The 26040-nt window shown below is 50.7% G+C and overlaps 1 protein-coding gene across 3 annotated transcripts in view; it reads right to left on the bottom strand.

Annotated features, from left to right (window-relative positions):
• CDC42BPB (CDC42 binding protein kinase beta) overlaps nucleotides 1–26040 on the bottom strand; it is a 99361-nt gene that overhangs the window by 10126 nt on the left and 63195 nt on the right. For 2 of the 3 annotated variants that reach the window (XR_002138676.2, XM_019747182.2), the window contains exons 9-30: nucleotides 24733–24812; nucleotides 22256–22422; nucleotides 22060–22179; nucleotides 21058–21191; nucleotides 19681–19923; nucleotides 18176–18286; nucleotides 16896–17140; nucleotides 16676–16781; nucleotides 16173–16297; nucleotides 15667–15772; nucleotides 13709–13857; nucleotides 12918–13012; nucleotides 11297–11376; nucleotides 9161–9208; nucleotides 7912–8001; nucleotides 7501–7578; nucleotides 6061–6166; nucleotides 4997–5133; nucleotides 4348–4487; nucleotides 2403–2484; nucleotides 1144–1360; nucleotides 908–970 (exon numbers count right to left, since the gene is read on the bottom strand). Coding sequence is in view for 2 of the 3 variants with exons in the window: in XM_019747182.2 (XP_019602741.2) it covers nucleotides 908–970; nucleotides 1144–1360; nucleotides 2403–2484; nucleotides 4348–4487; nucleotides 4997–5133; nucleotides 6061–6166; nucleotides 7501–7578; nucleotides 7912–8001; nucleotides 9161–9208; nucleotides 11297–11376; nucleotides 12918–13012; nucleotides 13709–13857; nucleotides 15667–15772; nucleotides 16173–16297; nucleotides 16676–16781; nucleotides 16896–17140; nucleotides 18176–18286; nucleotides 19681–19923; nucleotides 21058–21191; nucleotides 22060–22179; nucleotides 22256–22422; nucleotides 24733–24812 (2722 nt within the window). In the remaining variant the exon portion in view is untranslated. The remainder of the gene's footprint in view (nucleotides 1–907; nucleotides 971–1143; nucleotides 1361–2402; nucleotides 2485–4347; nucleotides 4488–4996; nucleotides 5134–6060; nucleotides 6167–7500; nucleotides 7579–7911; nucleotides 8002–9160; nucleotides 9209–11296; nucleotides 11377–12917; nucleotides 13013–13708; nucleotides 13858–15666; nucleotides 15773–16172; nucleotides 16298–16675; nucleotides 16782–16895; nucleotides 17141–18175; nucleotides 18287–19680; nucleotides 19924–21057; nucleotides 21192–22059; nucleotides 22180–22255; nucleotides 22423–24732; nucleotides 24813–26040) is intronic. The other variant, XM_019747183.2, reaches the window with a different exon arrangement.

Genomic DNA, 26040 nt, shown 5'->3' with positions numbered 1-26040 from the left:
CACCCCTCTGCATCTGCCCCGTCACTTCACACACCCTTGCGGCCTCAGGGACCTGGCTGGGACACGTTCAGTGCAGTATGGCCTTGGGGTTGGGCCTGGACCTCCGTCCAGCTCATCCCTGAAGCCAAGAACCCTTGGGCTGCATTTGGGGAACGAACGACTGTCTCCAAGGTCACTGGATCCTTAAACTCTTGGAAGCACTCGCCCCCGCCCTGGGCCTCCAAATGAACTCAATACCCCGATGTCCTAACTCTCTGGGCCAGCGGGATGGATCCAGTGGGATGAACGGCTGAGGGCCGGCCTGCAGCAGTAGCTGAGGCTGCACGTGTGCACCTTCCTCCACGGGGCCCAGTGCAAGGGGACACCGGCTCAGGAAGGGGACACCACCCCCCAGGGAACAGCGTGTGCCTTGGGGAGGCTCCCAGGGCCAGTCCTAGGCTCCTTGTGCTTTTGTCCCCAGACCCAGGCAGTGAAGAGGGGAGACATGGGGAAGAATGAACTGTCAAAATTGGAAGCAACGGAAGGAACGTTTCGGCGCAGTCTCTGCACACCTGAGAGTTAGGCAGACGAGCTTCCTGCCTCTCCTGGGACGCTCCCCTGCCTGGCTGTCTCCTCAGTCCTCAACTGGAGGAAACTAAAGACACAGCAGCCGACGTACCACCATGCCCTTGCCCCCACTCTGAGGGACCTGTGGACACTCAACGGACATTACATTTGCCGAGCGTCAGTCTTATTTGCTGCAAATTATTTTTCTTGGCTGTTGCCTTTCCCTATCTTTATAAAGTTCTGTGACATGGTGACCATGTACGCGTCCAGTGAATTTGTCTTAACCCTTGCACGTTCCTACTACTGAAGCTGTGCTTGTCTGCACCGCACAGGCAGGCCCCGAGCTGTCCCTGCCACTCACCGTCACGGGTCACCTCTATGACATAGAGCCCTTCTTCCAGGCCGACCGCAATCCTGTCGCCATCTGTAGATGCAGAAGGGGCAAGAACACAAACATCAATTCTGTCAGCACAGACCATCCACTTCTTAAAACATGTGGGGACACTATAAACAAGCGTGGCCTTGGTCTGCTGGGATGTTCAGACCAGGCACCACGGCACCCTTGGAAACCTCCCCCTGGCGGCGTCTGGAACGCACCCAGGACGGCGGCGGTGAGGACGGCCTTGATGAGAGGCAGCGAGCTGTCGTAGGCCTCCTGCGGCGTGTGCACCACCTGGTTCCTCAGGCGGTTCTTGTGAAGAATAGACTGCAGTCCTTCCAGAATCCCCACCCACTTCCTCTTTTCGTTCTCGTTTTCTGTCAGAATGAGCAGTGAGCTGGTCTTAGAAGGTGTACCTAAGAGAGAGGCCGTCACCTTCGTGACAGAAAACAAAACAGAGATGAGCGCCCTAAGACAACCAACCACACCACACGGGCGCCCACACCCCAGCCTGGACACCATTCGCAATAGAGGTGAAGAGCAGGAAGGGTGCACTTTCTGGGCATTTGACTCAAGGACCACGGGGGTTAAGGTCTCGATGCTGAGTCATGGGTCCATTCCGAGGCGCCCGCGGGGCCGAGGGCTCTTCTGTGCCGCACACAGGCGGGGGCGCAGTTATAAACAGGCGCCCTGCATCCCTTGTCAGATTCCAGTGCATTCTGCTCTTGCCCAAACTGTGCTGTAACTGCCCGTTTTAAAACTGCTTTCTTGAACAATCTAATTTAAAAAGGTTCTCAGAACAGGTGCAGAGACAACAGGCTCTCCAACAAAAACACTGCCTAAGCTTCTGTTAGCATCCCTAGCACAAGGAGGCCTGGGCAGCTTTAGGTGCTACACAACGATCATCTGTTAAGCTCACGATGATGGCATTTTTCTGTATTGTATACAAGAGGTGCTTTCTGACTAGACCTGAGATTTAAGAAAAATGATTCACAGGCTTAGTTTCGTGGTCAACCGAAGTGGCACTGTAATAAAGACTTCCCAGTGAAGGGAGTTGGCGGGATTCTTTCCCCGACCACAATCTCCTAGCAGCTTCCAAATGCCACAGCTCCCAGCACTGACCCACGGGGCTCTCCAACTGACCAGCAAGAATGCTGGTGAGCAATGTCTGCTTCTTTATTCCTGTTTGGCTCTGTCCACGACCAGGAAATCCTAGGAAGGGAGGTGGAAGCTTCTAGCATCAAGCACACTAGAGTGACTGAGGTGCAGACCAGGTAGGATGCAGGACAGAAAGACAGGGCCAGTGATGTGGGCAGACAGGGCTGAGCTGGGCACGGTGGTGTGTGAGGTGGGGCAGGCACACTCCACAGGCCCCTTCCATGGCACATGGAAACGCTCAGAGCAATCCTTCTATTTTAACCGTGTGACTTGTTTTATGATGAACGAAATGTCTCTAACAAATAGGAAGAAACCATACCCTGAATATACACGGAACGTCTCGGCGTGAAGCGTGTATGACGTCTGACGCCAGGACTGAGCTCACCGAGAACTCTTCATCTCTGGTAGGAAACAGAGCATTCAGAACACGGGGAAAGAACGCATGAGGCCCTCTCCTCCCCCTCCCGTATCCCAAATCTGCTGAGAAAGGGCACTTATGACATTTTCTCCATGTTGAGGTGGGTCCCCTCGCCTCTACCTGGTTAAGAAAACGCTTCCACTGACAAAGCCAACAAACGACTCAAGAATCTTGCATGTGTGTCAATGACCCTGTCTGAGAACAGAACTCCTTGTAGTCCATCCCCATTACCACAAGACCACATCCCTGATAAGGCCGGTACTTGACTACAGTCAGGCAGGCGCTTGGCCATCACTTTCAGAGCACAGGGTAAGACGTGCTGAGAGAACCGTGGAAGCCCCGGCACCAACACATTCTAAACCCGGGCTCCATGTTCAGCGCACCCTGCGCGACGCCTGCAGTGGCCTCTTCCCCTCTAGGCCAGGGCACACCTGTGCACACCACAGACAAGCAGGGGCACGGGGCCCTCTCCAAAACGCAGGGCCCCAGCTGTTCACCCCAGTTCATGGGCTGGGGACATGGAAAGTGGAAACCGCTGTGGAGGTGACTGCTCATAGCTGCCCTCAATGGCACCTGCCATAGCACCCCTTGTCCCCCCAGAACCAATGCTGGAGACTGAGGCTCCAGGCTGGACCCTAACCCCAGGCAGGTGCCAGCACATTCGTGACATCCGCAGGTGCCGTCCTCTGTGACACTGGGAGTGGGTGACAGAGGGACGGGAGATGACCTGGCAGCAGCAGCAACAGCTCTACACACCAGCCCCGGTGCTAAGCGTGTCCCGTCTATTAACTTCTGAATCTTCACAACAACCCTCTGGCCTCCATAACATATTACTGTGCCCATTTTACAATGGGAAGCAGAGCGTTAGACCTTAATTGTAAGGGAAGCTGGGAAGGAAGGAAGCCGTGTTACTGTCTTTGAATGTTTGATGCAAGGAAGGAATCTGACGAGGATGGAAGTGATAAGAGATGCGGTCGTGCAGCAAACTCTAGGGCCACACACAGCCAGGGCTCTAGATTTCTGTCAGAAACAAGAGTACTTGTCAGGTACTAAAAAGCAGACACCTTAAAATATGCAATGTGTCTCTGGGATATTTTCTAATTGTTCTTGGGGCATGTGGTTTTCTTATGTTAAATGCTTGTTTGGCAAATTTTCTAATGCAAAAATATCCAAAGCAGGAAGTTTCTGGCATGCATTTATAAGGTGTGATCAAAAAATACAGTGAATATTTATATTACAGTAAAAGACACATTGCCATTAATCCCCCTCAAAATACACCCCCTCACTTCCAACACATTTATCCCATCGTTCTTGCCACTTTCTGAAGCAGTTCTGCAAGTTCTCTTTCTTGAGTGTCTTCAGTTGCGCTGTCGTGGCTGCCTCTATGTCCTGAATCATTTTCTTTGGGGAAGAGCCAGAAGTCACACGGTGTCAGATCCGGTGAATAAGGTGGATGAGGACACACTGTACCGTTTTTATTTGACAGAAATTGCTGGACCAGAAGCGATGTGTGACACAGAGTGTTGTCACGAAGTAAAGACACTCACAAAAGAGGACTTCCAGAGCTGCTTCAGAAAGTGGCAGGAACGATGGGATACGTGTGTTCATAGCCGGGGGGGGGGGGGGGGGGATTTTGAGGGGGGTTAAACAGCAATGTGTCTTTTCCTGTAATAAATTTTTTTATTTAAACATTCACTGTATTTTTCAATCACACCTCGTAAGTACCTGTTTTTGGACCAGCACAAAGATTAGGGTGTGAAGGTAAAAATGAGGTTAAAGATTACCACACAAGAAACTCTCCCTTTGGTGGAAGACAAGTCAAATCTCACAGAACGAGGGCACAGACCTGAGATCTAAGACTTGGCTTGCGACGACGCTGGGCTGGGTGGACTTTCCTTCAGGCAGATCGTACAGAAAGAGCTTACAGTCACAGACCACCGCATAAGCCCGCTGCCACCCTTTCTTCACCCCGGTAGGCTTCGGGACCTACAGATAAACAGTGACCATGTTTCACTGGGCCAGGGAGGCTGGCCACAAACCAGTCAGTGGCACGTGGAGGCCGAGGCCCTTAGGGACTTCCTAGAGGGGTCTCCGTGCCCACCATCTCCTTCCAGCCACTACACGCTGGCCCGCTTCTCCACAGACAGCTCCCCCACGCCCCCACCGGCTGGTGGCCAGAGCCCCATCTGCACACTTGACGGAGGTGACGGGGGACAAGCAGGACACTCAGCCGACAGGTGCGCTCACACCAGCCCCAGAGCATCTCGGGATGCTGTAGCTAGACAGGTGCTCGGGGCCGTCCTGCAGTGTCTTCCAACAGCACGTGGCTTTGGGACCCTGTCCTTAAGCGCACAGCCCAGGAGGCGGGAAGGGGGCCCCTGATTCTGAGTGTGTTTCTATGGGGTCCTTGGGCCCTGGCCCTGACCTCAGTTCCCAGGAGGGTCATCACCCCGAGACGCGAGAGCTGACAGAGACGCACGTCCTTGCGGTCCTACCTTCACGTAACCCTTGTAGGCGGTCCCTATACCCCGCTGCACGTCGACGCCAAGAGGCCGCTTGGACTGCTCGGGAGGGATGGGGCACACCTGGGGAGCGCTGTCTTTGCAGGAAACGTGGCAAGCAAACGAGCACACTGGAAGAGCGAAGGAGCACCCCGTCAGGAACACGGGCCCAGAGGCGGCCACTCGGTAACGTGCACGTGTCACAGGAAACGATCCAGATACCCGGTAAACAGTTTCTGAGGTTGCTTCCCACAAAAGCTCAGGGTCTTTGGAGCTGAGTGCCTTTTCACCACACCCACAGCAGCATGTCAGGGTGTGAGGACTCCTGACAGGAAAGGATTACCACAAAGCCCTGTTCCTTGTTCTCCTAGGAAGCCCGGACCTCATTCAACATAGTTAAGTTTCAAAATCACCTCAAGAGGAAACAACCTGCAGGTCTGCCACAGGGCGACGGTTTTGAGGACAGGGGCTGCCAGAGGTCCGGGCAGCCAATCAAAAGCTTGCCAAGTTTGGGTAATAGGGGAAAAGCCTGCTGCTGTCTCGTAAAGCTGCTTCTACAGAGCCACCCCGCCCACTGACCCACACTGGGGGGCGTGCTCAGGGGCCACTCCTGCCCCAGGGCTGTCGCGTGGCATTGTGTGACCTTGGCCGGTTGCATGCACGGGTCATGTAGCCCAATGTGAGCCCAGCGCCCAGCACAGCATGGTACGAGCTAATCAGGAGAGGCTGGGAATGGCGCTTTTCTCCGGAGCACTTGCCAATGGGCCGTCTCCAAGTCTTTTACTCTCTGCCTTTGCTCATTTTCCAGAATGACTGCGTATGTTACATTTTATGATCAATAACCACCAGCAGATGACCTGGGTCACCCCACAGCAGGGTGTGTCCCACTGCAGCAGGATTCAGGATTCAACTCACAGCCTTCACTGAGAACACGGACCAAAGGCAGAGCAGAGCCTGCCCTCAGCTCGCTCACGGCCTTATCGGCCTCTGTGACAACTGCTTCCCGCAGGCGGCCAGGCCCCACCTCTGGGGGCCGGCAGGAGGCAGGCGACACTCACCCTCGCAGGCGTAGCCCTGCCGGACGAGCCCAACCATCAGGGAGGTGCAGTGGCTGCACTGAGTGGGGCTGGAGAACGACTTGATGCTGAACTGGTGAGCTCTGGGCTGCGGGAAGAACAGCGGCAGGTGAAGCGCACACAGAACAGGCGTCGAGCCACCTGCGACTGGACCTATGAACAGCTTGGGTCAATCTGAAAAGCTGCAAAGGCGCGATTTCACTTTGAGGAGCGGGGCCCTAGCAGTGCTAACCACACTAGTGTTAACACCCCCCACGGTGCCCGAGCCAGGATGTCAACACGCTCCCCTCAGAGGCCTGCTGCCCAAAAGGCCAGGTCGTCTGGCCTGGAGAAGCGGTAGCATGGCTGATGCCTGTTCTGGTGGCACCTCCTCACCTAGTGGCCCCGGGGGGCAGCCTGGGGCCATGTTTTGGGGGGGTCCCACCCAGAGAAGCCCTTCCGTGGGAGACCAAGAAACATACAAGAAACGAGCAGCAGCCCTGTTCCTATTAGCGAGAGCGGGCAGGCCCGCTGTCCCTCGCCGGCCAAAGGGGCACGTAATGATGTGATCGAGAATGGAAGGAAAAGTAAGGCTTCATGGAGAGGCAGGCTATGGATGGAAGAGAACCGTGTGTCGACAAGGCTCCAACATGGCAAAATGCAAGGACTTCCTCCTCAGGGGACATAAGGACTGCGGAACCATTTGTAAGAAGCAAGGGATGGACCAGCACACAATCCCGGGCGTTGTCTACCTGACCTCTGACTCTACGAGAATCAAAGTCTGAAAGCCACCCTATTAATCAGTCTCAAAACAGAATCAAATGTCTTGTCTCTCGTTGGCATGGCTGTCCACGTGAAACCCTGAAATAGGCCATGTCTACATTCAAGAAAAGAAAGCATCTAAGTACATAAACCCAAATACCAGCTATGATGAAACTGAGGGCCCTGTCCCGGCTGGGACTCCATGGTCTGCATGGAGGCTGTGTGCACTGGCGTACACGGCCCTCCAACTACCTGACAAAAAAGATATTACAAAGTGCACATCCAGTGTGGTTCCATTTACGCTGGGGGCAGTCCCTCCCACAAACCGCATGGTTCTCTAAGATTCCAAGTGTAGACAGACAGATGGAAATAAACTTGGAGAATGAACTTACTACAAACAGAACACAGAGCAGTTCCCAGTGGCAAAGGGAATATGGTCTGTGGAAGGAAGAAGGGCCTGGGGAGACGGTACTGTGAAATTTTTCAATTGAAATGCGTTCATGTCATTAATTCAAGGAAGAAAGCACAGGGTCCTGAACTCCTGCACCGCACACTATTCAGAATAAAGCATTAAGAGAAAACAGACTTATTTACTGTGCCCACAAAAGTAATATCTGCCCTATTGACACCAAGGTCATTTTCTAAATTGAGAAGGTGCCTGGGCGAAAAAGCAAGGCCTACCTTTGGTCCAGCCAGAGCGAGGGCCTGTGAGGTGGGCAGCGGCCCGGCGGGCAGCCTCTGCGGGGCCCGAGCCATGTCCTGGGAGACAAGCAGACAGGTGAACGCCGTCTAAGCACAGCTGCTCTCACAGCAGACCCTGCCTGGGATCGCCTCCCTCTCTCTCAAACTGATCAATAATGAACAGTTCTGCATTTTTAATTCACTACATTGTTGAGACAGCTGTCAAAGCCGACGCGCTGACAGCGACTCTGACATGTAGCCGGGCTCAGGGCCGGGAGCTGCGAGGTGGGACCGCAGCCGGCCTTGGCCTCAGAGTAGCTCTTACTCAAGGGCAGCGGGCGGCACAGGGACACTGGGGGGAAAGGGGTGCAGAGCAAAGGCTCACAGTGTCACAGGGCAACCCTGTCTTACTTCTTGCTGTTCTGTGCCTGCGGCCACAGAAGTCGACGGGGACACCTCTGGCTTTGGAGCTTGTGTCTCTTGTTCACTAGCTGAGCTGGTCTGTGGAAAAAGGCAAAGAAAGAGTGAATTAAGGACATATCCTGCTGAATTCAGACTCTAATTACGTGTTTATTTAAAAGTGCTTTGCACGGGGGACCTGAGGTCTCAGCACAGGCTCCTTTCCGCGTGACTCCCCGTCATCACAGAGCTTGCTCACCGCTGTCCTGCCTTCCCTGCGACCACTGCCCTTGGCATTCTAAGGCTAGAGTTGTGACACTGGCGTCTGACAAGTGACAGTCACCACCTGGCTTCACCTCCAGCTGCAGCCCTCACCATCTGGACCCCCGCCCTCTGCCGTCCTTCAGAAGTGGTTCCATCTGTACCTGGCAGCCTTAAATAAAGCATCCAAGCTTGTTAACCTCATTTCAGGGATCAAGAAGAAATCCTAATGTCAACAGAGGTCTGTGGGCCTCCGACCAGAAGTAAGAATTTCCCTGAAAGCTTTTAACACAGGAAAACAATGTTTTTGTTCTAACGACTCAAGATTCCCAAGTTAATTTCACAATCTGAAACCGAAGCTACAGCTTTGACGCTAAAGCTGCACCTAAAACCACTGAAAAATGGCCTCATTTTAATGAGTGCTCCCGAAGCTACTCTTTTCATCAGAGGCTGTCACCATTTCCACAGACAGGCACATACCACCTGTGTGCACTGCAGGCGCTAGCGCCGGGAAAGAGCGTGCTGTGGCATACCTATGAGAGCCCTTTTCATGGACCTGGCGCGCCCCACGGAAATCCCAGAGAACCAAGTCAGACACTTCCCAGTAGGTGCGATTAACCAGGCTGCTGCGGGAGGAGCCCGGCTCCAACGGGCAGGGAGCCGTCCACACAGCACACACAACCACACACTGCAGTCTCTGATTCATAACGACGCTCACAAGGGAAAGGCTGGATCAGGTCACTAATTACCAGAGCTACAAATGTAAGCAAATCTCTCCCACGGATGAGGTACGTTAAACGAGTTAGAGTTCCATCTTTACATAAATGAAGAGCAAAGGCATATTAAGTCATTTCATTTTAGCCATGTAATAGCCCCACTCGTTACATTTAGTTGGTTAATTGATCAGAAGGACGGAGATTAAGAGGAGACATTCACACTTAGAAGGCTGCTGCAGCGACACGAGGGAGCGACGAGGGAACCAGCGTCGGCAGTGACTTACTTCTTCCCAAGAGGCTAGCAGGGAGGACGTGGACGTGGAGACAGAGTCCTTGGTCGTGACAGACAGAAGGAACAACACCCAGTAAAAACTTGCATGAAAACACAGATTCAATCATGGTGGCAAACCATTTCTAGTACTACACGATATGTTTAATGTGGGGAAGTGGAAAAAAAGCTTCTGAGATGATTCTTGGGTCTGGAAACACCTCCTAACAGACCCAGGCTCTGACAAAGATTTTTTTTTTCCCATCAGTAAATGTCCTTCCTACTTAAACCACAGAGGAATTCAAGAAGCACTGAAATTAAATGTTAAAATGGCAGGCGTGCTGACTACAGAGTAAGGTACAGACATTACGACGTCCACCACCATGCTGAAATGCTCTATGGTTGTCCAGTGATGGAGGGTCCAAGCTGGGAAGCAGCTGCCAGTGAGAAGACTAATCTGTCCACCAAGTTTACAGAAAAGCCACTGCTTTCCTGGCCACCTCCATCCTGCTGACAGCCAGTCTTTGGTTCTTGGCATCTGTACTCGTCCCACCCTGTAACAGGGTCTGGCTCTGCCGTGACGGGAAAAGGCGCGCGGCTTGTGCAGCAACAGGTGTTTGAAAGACCCAGTGTGCATCTAACAGTTAAATATATTTACTGCTTAAAAACTGAAGACTTCAGGGAAAAGACAATTTGATAAAAACCCACGTTGACAGGTGACTGCAAACCTGCTCGCCTCACCTAGGCAAGGGTCACTGGCAAAGGCTGCTGGTGGACACACATCCAGCGGTCACCTGCTGACTGCTCACCGGGGCCCTTTCCAGGGGCGAGGTCTGGCCAACCCCACCTTGATCCAGTGATCAAACTCAGTCTCACCAACCCTGGGCAAACTGGGCTCCACGTGTGGACATGTCCATCTCCTATGAATTCACACCAAAATGTTCAACCCACATCTAAACAGGAGGAAAATACCAGACCAATCCAGAGTACAGGACATTTTACAAGACAACTGGTCTGGACACTATAGAAGGATCCATGCTATAAGGGGGGAGGGGGCGGCGCTGTTCCCAAGTGAGGGAGACGTGACACGTAGGTGGGTGTCACGGGCCCTGGCTGGATCCTGAACGAGGCCAGCAGCACCTGTGTCTCCCACATGGCAATGACACTGGTTATGTGGGAGGACACCCTGCATCCCAGGGTATCAAGTCGGAAGTATTCTGGGGTCGCTGACATCTATAACTCACTTTCAAACAGTTCACGGGAAAAGTCTGAGTGCATGTGGGGGTGGGGGGAGCGAGAGCGAGAGAACAAGTGTGGCAAAATGGCAGGTGAGACATGTATTCGCTGCACTAGTCTTTCAACTTTCCTGCAGGCTTCAATTTTTCTCGATAAAAAGTTGCAAAGTCAACAAAATACCTCACAGAAGTCCCATTAATGAGATTTGCTTTCATTATTTTTACTTGTTGGCTTGCTTCAAGGGGTTGCTAGTAAGGGTCCATCTCATCCCTATGGTTTTGAGAAAAGAGGGAAAGTCTATAGGACCCCCATGGAGGGCCATGAAGAACACGCAGAGTGAAAATGGGGAAAGTGGGGTCCACTCCACACCCAACAGCTGCTTCCTAAGCAAACAACACTCTGCCCGGCAAGACAGGCTGCTGAGTCGCTATCATGTGGGTCACTCCCTGAGTGGGCGCAGGCGGCACTGAGCTCCAAGGGCAGGACGGTAACCCGGGGCCTGGGCCCCACCTTCTGATACACCCCTCTCTTCACCCATCACTGAGACCGAGCTGAGGAGCCATAAAGAAGTCACCGAAACACTAACATGGCTGACTGCTGCATTTGCTGCCGTGTGAGAATCTGTATTTAAAAAATTGCCTGAAATGCTCACTACAGGCAGAGGCCAGCACAGACTTTCCCCAAAGATACCGAGTACTTTTTAATCAACTTCCCCTTAATTCGAGGAAGCTTCTCTGGGAACATTTAAATAACTTAAAAGTCTCCAACCCGGACAGTTAACCTGGTAACGACAGGGTCAGTGATGGTGGGCATGCCAGAGGCAGCGCCCAGAGCATTACTGTGGGATGGAGGCCACGGGCGGTCACACCCTGTGACATTCACTCTTTCTTGTCATTATTTAAAAGTAGTGACTTACTCTAAATGTCAGATCGTGTGCCAGAGGTGCGGTGTTGAAATATTCAAAAATAGAATCCTGGAAATCTGGAAGCTTGAGTCCTGTAAGAAATAAGGAGGCACCAGTCACGGTAATAATTTACACTTAGGAAGACTCAGTGTCATCAAGATGTCAATTCGCCCGGAGTCAGCTGACAGATCTGACATGGCACCACTAGAAATACCGTTAGGTTTTCCCAAAGCTGGACAAGTGAACTGAAAAGTTCACTTAGGAGAATAAACAAGCAAGACTACTGTGGAAATCTCTTAAAAAAAAAAAAAAAGGTGGGGGAGGGGCAGTGATTTACCAGATATTAAATTAAATGGATCCACGAAAGGGTCTTGCCCACTAACAACGAACAGGGTAGAAAATCCAGAAACAGACCCAGGTGCTTATAGTAATCTCATATACGATAAGAGTCATATGCCATCCGTAGGGAGAATAGCTTTTTAATAACTGGAATTGAACAAATAACTAGCTGAAAGAAAAAGATAAAACTGGATCCGTTCCCCAAACTACAGTTTAAATTCTTCAACCATCAGAGTAAATTCCAAATGAATCAGTAACCTAAATTTTAAAAAATGAAAGCATACATGTATTGGAAGAAAACATGGGTGAATTACTTGAAAAACTGGGGACATGGGAATATTTCCCTATGACTTAAAAAAGGGAAAAACAGACAAATTTGACACAAAAAAATTTTAAAACCATTATGCTTAGCCAAAAAAAGAAAATCATAAGCAAAATAAAAAGATAAATGCCAACACAGGAAAAATATTTGCAACTTCTGTCACAAACAAAAGACTCTAATCCTCAATTATACAAAGCTTTTGAAAATTAAGAGATTTAACTTGAATTTTTAAAAATGGGCAATAGATACAAGTATATATAAATCATAGAAAAAGAAAAATAAATAGCCCTCAAGCACAGGAAAAGCGCTCAGTCTTGTTCGTAAGGAAAACACAAATGAAGCCTGTTTCGATAGGGCCCCTCACCTGTCCAGAGTGTGCAATCAGACTTCGCAGGCGAGGCTGGGGAGGGGACCTGGCCTGCACGGTGGGGACATAAATGGAACAGCCTCTGGAGGAGAGTCTGGCAATATCTAGCAGAAGTGTAATTCCACTTCTGGAAATCTACCCCAAAACACTGACAGAAATGTGAGCCGTTACATGCACATGGCTACGTACGCAGCACGTTCTCTGACAGCAAGGACGGGAGCAGCCTGATGCCCATCTGCTGGGTGGCACCGCCCACAGGGGTGCGCTGTGCGGCCGTGAGGGACCCGGGCCACCTAGCATGCCGTGGCCTCGTCCACTCGCAGAATGCAACACATCAGGGGGATCTGATGTTTAACTGCACATATATACAGATTTTCAAGATGAAGCAAATGATGGATCCACCAAATACTACGGGTAACTTTGGGGAAGGTGTCACTGAACGAACTGTACCCTGTTTTAGAATTTTGGCTTTGGAATGACGTTAAGTGCTTTCTTTATATAACTACAATCTATTAAACCTAAAAGAAATAAAATCTAAAATAAAACCATTTCATTAAAAAAGGGCTTGTGTTTAAAAAATACAGAAGCTTATGATTTTAATTTACCGGTATCTGCTCTAAATTTTTCTTCAATCTTCTTTTTCAAAATCTCCATTTCTTCTAACAATTCTCTATTTTTGGCTTCTGAATCCTTTAGTTTGCTACAAGAAATAAATGTCTGTAAGTGCACAGAGAATAGGGTTTAGAGTGTCAAGATGTGAGGGCAGGGGCTGATCTCCAGTGCCTGGGAAAGTGCCAGAACAGGACAGGGGCTCACAACCACAGCTGGATAGACTCACATACCCACTCGTGGAATGGGTCAGCCTTGCCACTTAGCACGTTACGCAGAGTGCTGATATTTCCACATTGTAAACATGTGGATTTTAGAAATCATGGCTTAGGAAAGTTATCTCATGAAGCCCCAGTGGGGTTTCTGACATTCCTCTTCTTCTAGACGAGTCTTCTGTCCTCTGAGGACACATGGCCCCGATTACTCAGCCATCAGACCTGTGAATGTCCTTCCCATAATGGGAAGATGGTGGGCGGCCCCAAGAGCACTGCCCCTGATCCCTGAGCACGGCCGTTTTGTGGTCCCTCTGCTTTCGCAGAGCAGATAGAGTGAAGCCAGGCTGTGACAGCTAACATGTGGCGGCGGGGGAACAGGCCAGTCAGCGCTAGGAGTGGAGTCCACACTGACTTGGTGGGTGACATGGGCGACAACTGCACCTTCCTGCACCTGTCCCATCATCTGGACGTGGGGACAGTGTGGCTGCCTGCCACGGGAACAGCTCAGCGGTGGGGGGGGCGGTCACACAGGCGCCTAGCTCCTACCAGGAGCCAGACTGCAGGACAAGTACCTTTCAAAGGAGAGATTTGTGTCCTTGACCTTCCTCAGTTCCTCCTGAACGAGCTGTTTGGCCCGGATCTCGGCCTCAAGGGCGGACTGCAGCTCCAGCCGTGCAGACATGTCCAGCTTCTGACTCCGGCGAACTTTCCAAAGGGGATCCTTTGGTTCAAACATGGAAATACATTTTTAAGCTATTTGTAACAAAATTAATTATCACAAATAAGCAACTCCTCTTTGTCTAACCTCAAACTTTTATCACATTTAAATATTAACTCTGGGATATTATCAAAGTCCATCAGACCCAATTTTAGTTTTTATATTTTTATGACTTTAATTCTTTCTTCAGGATCTGAAGAATAAAATTTACTTTTTTAGTTTTTTAAAGGAATAAAATGGATCCTGAAGTGTAATTTCTATATGGGTCCACTAGACTCTTACAAATCTAAGCTATGTCATGGGATCACAGTTATCTTAGATTTTCCTATATCTTGAAACATTTGCCTGTTTCATCATCCTAGGAATTATACTCATCAATTATTCCTACCCTTGATAAAAGACTAAAATAATAAGAATGATAGATGTTCTAGAAGATGAAGAAACAGTGAACGAGAACAGCTTGATTACAGCATTCTTCCCTTTTCTTACTGAATGGCCAACGTAGTTCAGACTTTGAAGAGACATTAAAGACATCTGGAGATAACTATTTTTTTAAAGTTTTCATTCACCATAGTTGAGTTTTTCATTTTCCTTCCATAACAGCGAAGACAAGAAAACTGACTGAGGGAGACTTTTCACAATTATCAGAAGTGGGTGTGGAGGGACAAAGGTATGTATCTAAGGATGATGGAAAACTGGTCGAATGAGAGAAATCTCAGCGACTCTCCAGGTGACCACATCGTAGACAAATTCCTCCAGAATCAGTAAGTGAATACACTTCTAAGGACAAAAAGGACATATAATCTCATCCATTTAGTTCTTCAACAAGAAGAACTATTTACATAGTATCTTGCAACAAGAATCTCAAAAATCCCATTTTGCTAAAAAGACCCATGACAGTATTCTTCCATCTTTTGAGGTTTGTGCACAAAATTTATTCAATGCAGTTCATAAGTGCCCGTGTGTCTGTAAACATGGTTGGAAGAAAAAATTTGAAATGAAAGAAATTTACTAATCATTCTAATTGGTGTTTATAAATCTAAAATCTGAAAATGTTTTCCAATTATGGAACAAGCATGGTCATATTCTTTTCTTTAATAATTATGAGCGGTCACTGTTTTCAGAAGTACTGTTTTGGCGATACAAGATCAGGAAGGAGGAGAGGGAAAGATAAGCGAGAACCCATGAGACATGCGCGTGAAGCCTGTCGCTATTACAAGAGCAATGTGTTCTGGGTTCTCATGTGAACGACATTCACAGGTGATTCCAGTTTGGGGTAAATACACCTACCTTCAAGCCAGGAAAACATGAGATAAAAACTTGTGTTTATGAACTTCTAGCTAAAACTCTAATAAACTTCTTTCACTGTGCCTTTATTCTTACTTCTACACATTACTCACAAAATAACTAGCATACATGTAAGAAAGTAGACTGGACCCGGAAAAATGGACACCAGGAAGAGGAACACGTGTGGCTACAGCCCAGGAACGGGGCTGAGGCGATGCTGCACGTAACCCCGAGCTCGCCTGCCTGGCTGGAGGGTCACATACTAAAACAAGTCCCTGAGGGCAGACCCCTGTCCTGCTAATCTAAGGTCTGCCCGAGCCTGGCACTCAGCAGCCGTTTGCTAGTGAACGAGCAGTACCTAGAGTCTGACCTCCTGGTACCTGACCAGAGGCGGGTGCTCCTCCAACTGGGTTAGCTTTTTCCCTGGAGTCACGTGCGTGGAACTTAACGACCATGTTCACATGAAAAATAAAGCCATTACTGACTCCCCAGCAATGAAAGCGCGGACTTTCGGACAGAACCCACCAGAGTTCTTGATCCCAGACTGGAGCTCCTCAAGGCCTCCAGCTCTTCGGTCATCTTAGAAGCAAGAGCTTGAAGATAGCCCCGGGCATCCTTCTCATCGCTGACCCTGCAGAGGGAACGTGGTCTGTGAGGGCCAGGAGCCACCTCCCTCAGGACACAGTGACACCGGTCACCCATGACAAGCAAATGCCTCTACAGCAGAGGCCGGTCCCACCCGCTCTGGTCTCCCCGTCCTTGTGCCTTTGTGGAAGCTGTGCCCCCGTGTCCCTGAGAGCGTGCGGGGTCATGCACAGCCTGATGCACACTTTCGGTGGCGTGATGGTGCTGGTTTCCCACCTTTAGTCCCGTGATGACCAGTGGACAATAGTGCTGCCCCCAGACTTAGCGGTTCAGGGACACAGCAGTGAGACCTGTACTGAGACCTCAGAGAAACAGCGCGAGGTATAAGACAGTCAGAGAGGCAGAGGTGGGAGCTGCGAGCCCCCGGGCCGGCCGCGCGCACGCACCACTGAATGATCTCTGCGATCTGAGCCTCCCAGTGCGCAGTCGCCTCCTTCCGGGCCGCCAGTCCCTGCAGCTCATCCTCCAGGTGTCTGTTCTGAGCTGTGAGTTTGTCCACAAAGGAGCAAAGCTGAAATTAACCAAGAGCGCCGCACACAAGTTATTTGGCACGCTTTAAACAGCACGTCAGCATTATTAAAACTACACTCTCCTGAAGGTTTTGAGTTTTCTTTCATCGCTATGAGATTTTTCCAACTAAGTTCAGGACACAGCCTTTCTGACTGTATACAACTCAAGTCACATTTCAATACAAATCAACATAAATACGAGAAGAGTTAGTGATGTCAGGTAATTCACAGCGTTTAACCAAACAAAAATATCACATTTAAAAGATCAAACATACTACTTGCTTTCAAAATGAAAACATTTAACATAGTAAACTTCCAACACTCCAGAATGAAGAAAATTACAGCTTCCCCAAAGTGACAGCTCAGATTTTTTAAATTACCTTCTCATTTTCAGCAGTTACTTTCTTGTTTTCCTCAAACAGCATTGCTCGTTCTCGATCATATTTATCTTTTATTGTACCGACTGCCTCCTCCATTTCATTATGCCTGAGAAGGGGAAGGAGAGCAGTTCTAGAAGTTTCTAAGTAGTCGATGAGCCTTCCTACCTACAGCCTGGGCACAGCCTGTGCTGTCTGCACTGAGGAGCTAGTGGAAACTCACCGTTCTCGCTTTGACTTTTCTAATTTATCTTTTAACATTAAGATCTCTTTCTGCAGGGCCAGTTGGTGGCTTTCGGAGTCATGCACCTCCTTTTTCACGTTTTTCACTTCTAGGACATGGGAGGCCTCACGTCTGACCAATTCCTCTTCATAAAACAAGACTTTCTTCTCAAGTTCAGATTTTATTTTGGAAATCTCCTGCTGATGTTCTAGGGTGGCAGCTGGTCCGCGGCCTCCTTGCTTTATCTGAAGATAAAGGTTAAACTAAATTACAAACCTCTGTGCCCTCCCTCGGGGGTCATGTTACCCGTCATCCCTGCCACATGCACGTGCTTGTAAACGCTGCTTCCTGTGTGCTCCCAGTGACAAGTGACACAGCTGAGCTCGATTATGGGGTCCTCATAACACCTGCAAGGCAGACCTTAGGGAGGTGGCAGTATTTTCCCTGCAGAAGGGACATGCCTAGAGCTGCCTGGGACCCTAGAGGCTCTGTCTCCCTCTGACAAGAAGGATCCTCAAGGTCTCCCCACTCTCTCCACTCCTTCATGGAACAATATTCTCCCGAGAGCTGACTACGTGTCAGGCACCATTCTGATTAACAGGGTTACAGTGAGGCAGGGGGGGTAGAGGGGGAAAGACTGGCAGCAAACCAGCAAATGAGTAATAATAACACAGGCAATGTGATTAAACACTGGGGCGGGGGTGGGGACACAATTGGCTGGAACAGGTGGCAGCAAAGATGATGGAGAGAAACAGATACCTTGGTGATATGTGCTGGGGGGAAAGAAGAGCCACTGCGTCCATTTCACAGAGGAGGAGCCCGCAGCTCAGAAGCTGGAGCACCCGAGGTGGCACTAGGCCATCAAGGAGCCCCACCACCTCCTCACCCGTGCTCTCCCCACCACAGCCCTCACCCCTTGCCGCCCTCTGGCCTCGCACTACCAGTCCGTCTCTTCCACATCAGCAGCAGGACACTGGCTTTAAGGGATTTCCCACAAGGGTGCTCCACTGAATTAAGAAGCCCGGGTGTATAGAGGCATTAGCTGTCAGTTTACTAGGGCTTACTATAAAGCGACAGAAACGTGCACATAAAATGAAGGGACTTGGTTTTTAAAAGTAAAACTCTCATAAAGGCAGGTTCCCGTCCCACCACCTGTCCGTGCCCACGTGTCTGGAGCTGCCTGGTGACGACCGCCAGACCAGCACCCGCCTCAGGACGACTTGACCACGACACGTAGTGAGCACAGCCGCCACGTGGCAGGCTGAGGACTCAGGCGGTACCTTGAGGGCCTGCAGCTCGCTCTCCACTTGCTTGGAGAAGCTCTCGCTGTGCTCGCGAAGCGCGCGCTCCTTGGAGGCCTCGGCCACGGCATCCTCGAGCTGAGCTTCCAGCTGCAAAAGGAGAACACCACGCACGGCCAGTCGGTGAGGCCCGCCCACGGCAGCTCAGCCAACGCACTCCCGCAAGAGCTCGAAGTCTTCATGCTTCCTCCGGCATTACCGCAAGGTAAGGGCAAAGAAGCACATTCAGGGCTTGACTGGAATGGCTGCTTAGTAAAAAAACCAGTTTGTCCTCATTTAAATCATTAATTTGACATTAAATTTCAAGAAAAGGTACTGATTTGTGAAAACAAGTGCTCTGGTATCTGTGGGACACAGATCCATTTTTTCAATGGGAAATTTCAAACATACACAGAAGCAGAGGGAGCAGCGTCCACAGAGGGCGACTCTGGCCAGCTTGCATCTCTACACAGCCTCCCGAACCATCCAGAGCAGACCCCAGACAGCGCCTCACTCATCCAGAACTGGAACAGCCATGCTCACCCAGGGGCCTCGCTCACTGAGTTACAGCTGGCTACAGCTGCCAACGCGTCGGGGCTGCAGAGCAAGCTGTCTAAGAAAGCACACAGGCTTTCTGAGGACAAATGACAAAGAGCCCTGAATGTGAAAGGAAGAAGGGCATGGACTCACCTTCCGATTCACAGGGCTTACCAATTAATTTTAACCCGACTTTACAGTAAGGGTTGCTTACAATAGGTCACCCATTAACAGTAGAACACCAGAACTGTGCAGGGCAGTGGTTCTCAAAGTGTCTGGGGTCCACAAGGCCCTTCCTTTTCTAATTAGCCACCTGAAGGGGCTGGGTTTTCTTCATGTATGTTACCCCAAACAGCCAGTTATCTTTAAAAGCGACAAAAATGCCACTCTTCTCGCTACATTTTTTTGGGAAAATAGTTACTTTTCATAAAAAATGTTATTTATGTTAACATGTAATGGGTTTATTGAACGAAGTCTCAATATAGTTTTCATTTCTAACAGGACAAATATTAAGAGCCATAACTACACAAACAAAAGCTCTTTGGGGCCTCTGTAATTTTTAAGGGTCTAGATCACTGGTCCAAGAGTCGATGCAAGCTGTGCCAGGCTAGGCCTGCCCTCCGGCTCCTGTCCATCCACGCGGACGCAGGCGCTCGTGCTCACGTGGCCATGCTGTGTCACATCAGGCATGTCACATTTATACTACATTTGTTGGGCATGCACACCCTCTATTTGCTTTAAGAGGAAATTTTTAAAAATTAGTTTTACCAGAATCATTTTCAATAATTTCAAAAATGGATGTCGAGGGCTGAGAACCACAAAATGAGTGCCTGGCAGACCAACTGACTTGGCTTCACGTAAAATTTAAGCTCCATTTTAAAGGAGCTGCTGTCATGCAGCCAAGTGTTCAGAGACATGTGCTCAGGTCACACAGCCCACCCAGCACAGCAGAAACCTACGAGAGCTACCTCTTTCCTGAGCTTCTCAGACCTGCGGACCTCCTGCCGCATCGTGTCCGCCTTCTGCAGCGCCGCCTCCAGCTCCTCCTCCTTGTCCCGGAGCTGGCGTGCCGCCTTCTGCTTCTGGGAACGCAGCTCCGCCATGCGCTCGTTGAGCTCCGAGAACTCCTGCAGGGCCAGCTTCCGCTGCTGGTGGGCATCTCTGAGCTCCCTGGCCTGGGACTTGAGGCGCTCTGAAGCTTCAGCCAGTTGCTAAACAAAAGGAAGCAGACGTTTTACGTGTGCTTAACAAAGAGGTAGAAGGCGGGAAGCCCAGTCTCACCGGGAGCTAAAGTGACCATGGCCGCAGATCCAGGGGTCACTCTAGGGAATGTGCACAGCCTGGCAGGCCACCTGAGCTCAGGTGCTGAGCACTGGCTCCCCTGCACAGAAGACCCTCCCCAGGCGTGCACGGCCACCTCAGCCCATTGCCCACAGCAGCCAGTCTGGCTTCTCCCTCTCCCGGTGACCTCCACAGTCACAAGAGTGCACAAAGCAGGAAATTCGTGAGGTTCTTTTGGTCACCCATCCAGTTCCTTAAGCACAGAAGCAGGAAAGAACGTATTACGTGTTCTTAAATGCTTAAGATTGCAATCACAGAAAAGAACTGTATGACAACTGCCGGGCAGCTAGCCCCTCAGGAGAGTCGGAGCTACAGACGCTGGCTGCCCTTCGGCCGCACTGACCAGCTCACCTCCTTGTAACTGGTCCTTCAACAGCCGGGCTGCTCAGTCACTGTGGTACCTGCTGGCCGAGGTGGAATAAGCGGCCTGGTACCTGCGGCCCACACTGACTTCCACACAAAGCACTGCAGCTGTGTGATGCCAGGGGAACTGAATAGTCCACCTGGTTTGAAATCTTGCCCATTTTACAGACCAGATCACCAACCACAGCGTCAAGGACTCAAGTATATACATGAATGTATTTCAGAAAACATGATCCTAACTGGTATGAATAACCTGGAGACCGACCACACAGTTTGACGTATCCGACTGAAAATCCGGTTTATAAAGGCATGGTCTCTTCTGCACTGCCCTGTCGTAACTAAGAGGTCAGGAAGGCTGCTGCGGGGTGGCCTGGCCGAGTGGGAAGGGTGTAAAGCCAGTGGAGTCAGTTGCTATGGACCCTGACATGTGGAGAAACCCCCACATCCTCTGAGTCACATGTCCCTACTTTTACCTGGGGGGACACCCCTTACTCAGCAGGGTGGCGGTGGAGACAAAAGGTGACGGTGAAGTGGGCCCCGGTCGCAGCCAAGGGCCTGGAGGGCTCTGAAGCTCTGCTCGACTCAACCTTACGCAGCTCGGCCCAGCACTGGAGCCCCCGCTGCAGCCCCGGGCCCCCCACCTTGTGCAGGTCCTCCTTCTCCTGGCGCAGCACGCGGTGCTGCTTCTCTAGGCCCTTCAGCCGGTAAACGGGGTCCTCCTGCTCTGAACGCAGCGTCACTGTGTCCTCAAGCTGCCGCTCGAGCCTGTTTGAATCTGCGCAAGAGAGAAAGTAGATCGCGTCCCCTTCGGTGCCAAAGTCCGTTCTGACTTACCAACAGTGAGTTACTAATAATTCCTAACAGTCTTCTTCACTTAGAGCCTTTGTAACTTTCTCTCACACACACAGGGTCATGCACCCAGCCACCTGTGCAACAAACACACTCACAGCCTCTACTCCAGCCCTCTCTGGAACAGCTCTCTCCCAGGCCGTGAGCCCTAAGGCGGTGCCCACCTGTCTGCGTCATCCTTGCTAACCTGTGTGAGCTAGCACAGTGTGACTGAGGGTGCAACGGGCTTTAGTGAGAAATGCACTCAACTGAAGCCTTTTTCTGGAAGAGGATTGTGGGGTTCCAGAGAAGACCTGAAGGAAGGTGACTGACTCAGGTTTGACTTGGAGATGAGAGGCGACTGCAGCACCGACCTGTGTCAGGCTATGGGTTAAGACTTCAAAGGGACATGAGATTTTAGGACACTCTGATGACCTAGGAACCACAGAGATAGATGGTGACAAGAGATCTAGCACCTAGAACACTGGAAAGTGGGCACAGCCACTGATGAAAGCTTTAGAAAGAAGCAAGCTAGGACAGTTCCGTGCCAGAGCTACAGAGGGGAAAGTTAAGACAGAAATGCAAAATATTCTGGGAATTTATGGATAAATGTTAGGACTTGGTTCTATCTCTAACTATAAAATTATATGACATCTAAGCAACTTAGAGAAAGAATTTTAAATAAACTAAACGGGTTTGCTAAAGCTTAAGCTTTTTTCCTGCTTTTCCACTTTATGAAAAGGACTGAAAACTTTCTTTGCAGAAATTAGCGCCCTCTGAGAATAGAGACTAAGCAGCTAGACTTTAAAACGTACCTGCTATTTTATTCTTCAAGCGTTCGATCTCTTCGTTTAGCTTTTTGATTTCTTTATCTCGGGCGGAGGTGCCCAGGGCCCGAGCTGACCCGTGGAGGGACTGTACGGTCTGGGTGGATTCTAGGGGGAGAGACAGGGCGTGAGTGCAGCGGGCGACGTGCGCAGGCCGAGGCTGAGGGCGCAGCGCAGCACCCACCCTGCAGCTTCCTGCTCAGCTCCAGCTTCTCCTGCTCCAGCCTCCGTATTCTCCTCTCGTACGCCTCCACCTGCAAGCTGTTCTCCAAGTCCCGCTGCACACCCTCATCCCTGGGCAGCGCGCAGGCCTGCATTGTGCTCTTCAGAGAGCCTCGATCCGAGAAACAGCTGCAAGCAGAGCGACAGGGTTTCAGATTTACTGAGCATTTCCGCGGATTTCATTAGCATTTAAAAACTTCCTGGGGTAAAAGATAAGTCTCTTTAAATTGGCAAACAAAAATACCTGTGAAAAGGCTTTATTGTTTATGGAGCCAAAATTAGACAAGAGCCTTCCTGACTGCAGTTGAGTGCTGACAATGGGCGATGCAGAAGGACCCGCCTTCAGAGCTAGTAAAGAAGCCACCTCTGCAGTAAAGGGGAAATGAATTTCTAAATCCTCACTTTCACCTAACTACAGGTGCGAAAAGAGGCGTTCTGAGAGGAGCTGGGCTGCCGGGCCTCGCTGCGTTGCACACAGAGGCTTCCCCAGACAGCGCTGGAGGACAGCGGCGTGGTCAGAGCAGCAAGACCCATCAAGGACTCCCGGGTTCTGCCACTAACTAGCGACAGTTCCCTCGACCCCTTGGGCTCACCCCCTGCCAACTAAGCCACCAGGAGGTTCCTTCCATTGCAGCCCTCACCAGCACAGCTAAGACACTCAGCACCACACAGCCAGCCCAACAACGCGCCTGTGTGTGCCAGGCCCCACCGCACAGATGGAAGCCAGAGACGGCGCTCTTGTCTCGAGCTTTATGGCTGGGCTGTTCCACACGGGTGTGGTTCCTCCTGCTTTTCATAGGACAGTGCTGTTGGGGAAACGTTTCTGGGTCCCACATCAAGTGCAGTAGGGCACCGGCACATGTACATGTTTACAGAGGAGCCTTCCAGGGCTTCTCAAGGCGGCAGTGCTGTGTCTGTGCTATGACAGCCAGCTCTGCGGAGGTCTGTTCCGGAGATTCTTGGGCCCAGCCTGCTGAGCCAGAGCCCCCAAGCCACGGACCGGCAGGTCTGACAAGCAGGTCAACAGTCTCCACACAGCGGATAATAAATCAATATTCCCCCCGCTTCCTGGATCGCTTTCCTGGGCTAGGAGGCATTGGACATCATTTGGCTCAGTGTGGTTTCACCCTGCAGCTCACACCACAACTTTCCATAAGCTCGAGAGCAGAAGTAACCCTTTCCTGAAGTAACTTCCATCAGTTCAGGTATCAGCTGCTAGAAGATGCCGTGAATCAATTTCTGTGACCTTCCCTCAGACACCATGGCAGTTTCACTTGTTTTATCCTCTTTCCCTCCTTTCTTCCTCACCCCTCACCTCTTGCCCCAGTTTCCCCTTAAAAGTGAGGAAGACCACCTCAGGCGTGTCACGTCTCTGCAAGAGGCCCATTCAGTCAGAGGCGGGCAGATACAGAACACTCGGGAGGCACTCCTACAGTGGGGGTGGAATCACCCTCAGCTTTGCAGTTTTTTCCCCATGTCAGGGATTGTGCTCCCGCCCTACTAATGGCAGCTAAAGCTTCGGCTGAAATCCCTAAAAGCAACATCATGCCCTAATGAAAGATGGCTCTCAGCTGAGCATGCTGGCAGCAGCCACTGGGCCACTGACTGCTGTCTGTCGGAAGTGACGGGCTCCAGGTCAGGGTCGGCAAACAATGTCCTGGGGCCACACAGCCCCCGCCCCCACCCCTCTGGTACCTCCCATGAGCTAAGAATGGTTTTTACATTTTTTAATGGCTGTTAGAAAAGACCAAGAAGAATATAACAGAGGCCACAAAGCATAAATTGTTCCCATCAGGCCCTGTGTGGAAGTCTGCCAGCCCTGCTATGTCATCACGTGCGGTTACCGGGTGCTCATTTTTTTCCCCCCTTCTTCCGCCGTCCCCCCACCCCCACTCCAGTTCAAGCCGTTGTTTCTCAGTCTAGTTGTGTAGGGCACAGCTCCCTGGCCCATGCTGGTGTTATGAGCCTTGCGCTACTCCCGGCTCAGGGAGTCGGTCGCCGGTCCTTGGTTGGCTGCTCACAGCAGCTCAGCAGCTCACGGCAGCTCTCGCTGGCTGCCAGCCACTCACACTGGCCACCAGCCGCTCCTGGCAGCACACAGTAGCCCATAGCAGCACAACAACTCGTGGCAGCTCACACTGACCTCCGGCTGCTCACAGCAGCCCAGCTCCAGGGAGAGTCGTTGTTCATAATCTTAGCTGTAGAGGGCACAGCTAACTGGCCCATGTGGGAATCAAACCAGCAACCCTAGTGTTAGGATCATGGCGCTCCAACAGCCTGAGCCACCGGGCCAGCCCCCTGGTGCATTTTTAAAGGACGAACCCAGCCACGCCTCCCCGAGCACGGCCCTCCCAGCACCAACGCATGCACTGCACAGAAGCACACCTGACTGTCCCTCCACCCAGGAGGTCCGCCTGGGGATGACAAATCTAGACATACCTTTCTGTAGTGAATGTAAAACCAATGAACGGCAAATGAAGCCCGGAGAAGCCTGTGTGGGAGCCAGGAGGTAGCATTTCCTGCACAAGAACACACACAGCATAAGTGAGATCTTCGTTCTAACAAACAAGACAAAGGGAGGAAAGGGAGGACAGAACATCACGGAGCGGTGAGACCAGAGTGCACAGGAGGCCGCAGGGCCCTCTGGAATGTTGATTCCATGGTGTCGCCGGCACAGGAGCTGGGTCTTGGCTCCTTCTCGTTCCTGGCTCTGTCTGCTGCACAATGCAGCTAGGAGGGTAAACACACTGCTACTGATGACGTATCGCCATGGGCCAAACTGGGATCAGCCTGGCGCCTTTTCAACTCCCTTAAGCCGCAGCAGCCGTACTCAACAAGCTCCTGAGCAGAGACGAGCAGTGGGGGTACAGGTGCCACTCCCTGGGGACATGGGGCAGGGAGACTCTCAGGTTCTTGGCCTGAAACAGAGGCCAGAGGCTCTAGAGAGGAAGGTGGAACCCAAAAACAGATGACTTTAGATAAGTTTTAATTACAATCCTATTTCTCAGCTTGAGGATACTTTTTTATTAAAAATAAAACCAAAGTTATAATTTACCTGGGAAATTTCAGTGTGGAAATACTTTCTTCGGAGCCTAGGAAAATCCTTTCAACAATGACCATACTTTTCTCGCTTTTCTCCATGTGGTCTACAGTTCTGGTCTTATTTTAGTAAGAGAAAGTCTCTAAGTTAAGCAATAATCAAGATTTTTCTCTTACTTGCTTAATGCTCATTTACTCCATCCTCAAACCAAGACACGTGTGGACTAAAAAGGCTGTGTTTAATGAGACCAAAATAATTTTACAATGAATGAGCAGAACTCAGAGGCCTGTCAGACCAGGCCAGACACCAGCTGGGTCCCTGGAAAATCCACGATCTTAAATGTCAGCGAAAGACTCAAAATCTGCTCATCCTCACTGTCGCTCATGGGCTCCTGCTGTGTGAAGACATACACGGAGACGCTGAGAACACACAGTGGTAGGAAGGTTAGATATGCTGTCATGTGTAAGGACACAGTGAGAGGGACCGGAAACCAGAGGCCTACATGCTGCCACCTGTGGGGCTGCAGGTCAGGCTCCTCGCTGGGTCTTTAAATCTAGAAGTGGTGACAGGCCTATGGCGAAGCTCTAACATGACAATGGGGTGACACTGCTTTGAAAAGGTACAGAGTGCAGTGAAAATCAAAGCACAAGTATTTCTGATTAATTACAAGACAAAACAACTATTTACCTCACTTTTACGCAAACTGA

This window comes from Rhinolophus sinicus, linkage group LG03, assembly GCF_036562045.2.
Source record: "Rhinolophus sinicus isolate RSC01 linkage group LG03, ASM3656204v1, whole genome shotgun sequence".
Lineage (NCBI taxonomy): Eukaryota > Metazoa > Chordata > Mammalia > Chiroptera > Rhinolophidae > Rhinolophus > Rhinolophus sinicus.
This window is presented reverse-complemented; position numbering and strand designations above follow the sequence as displayed.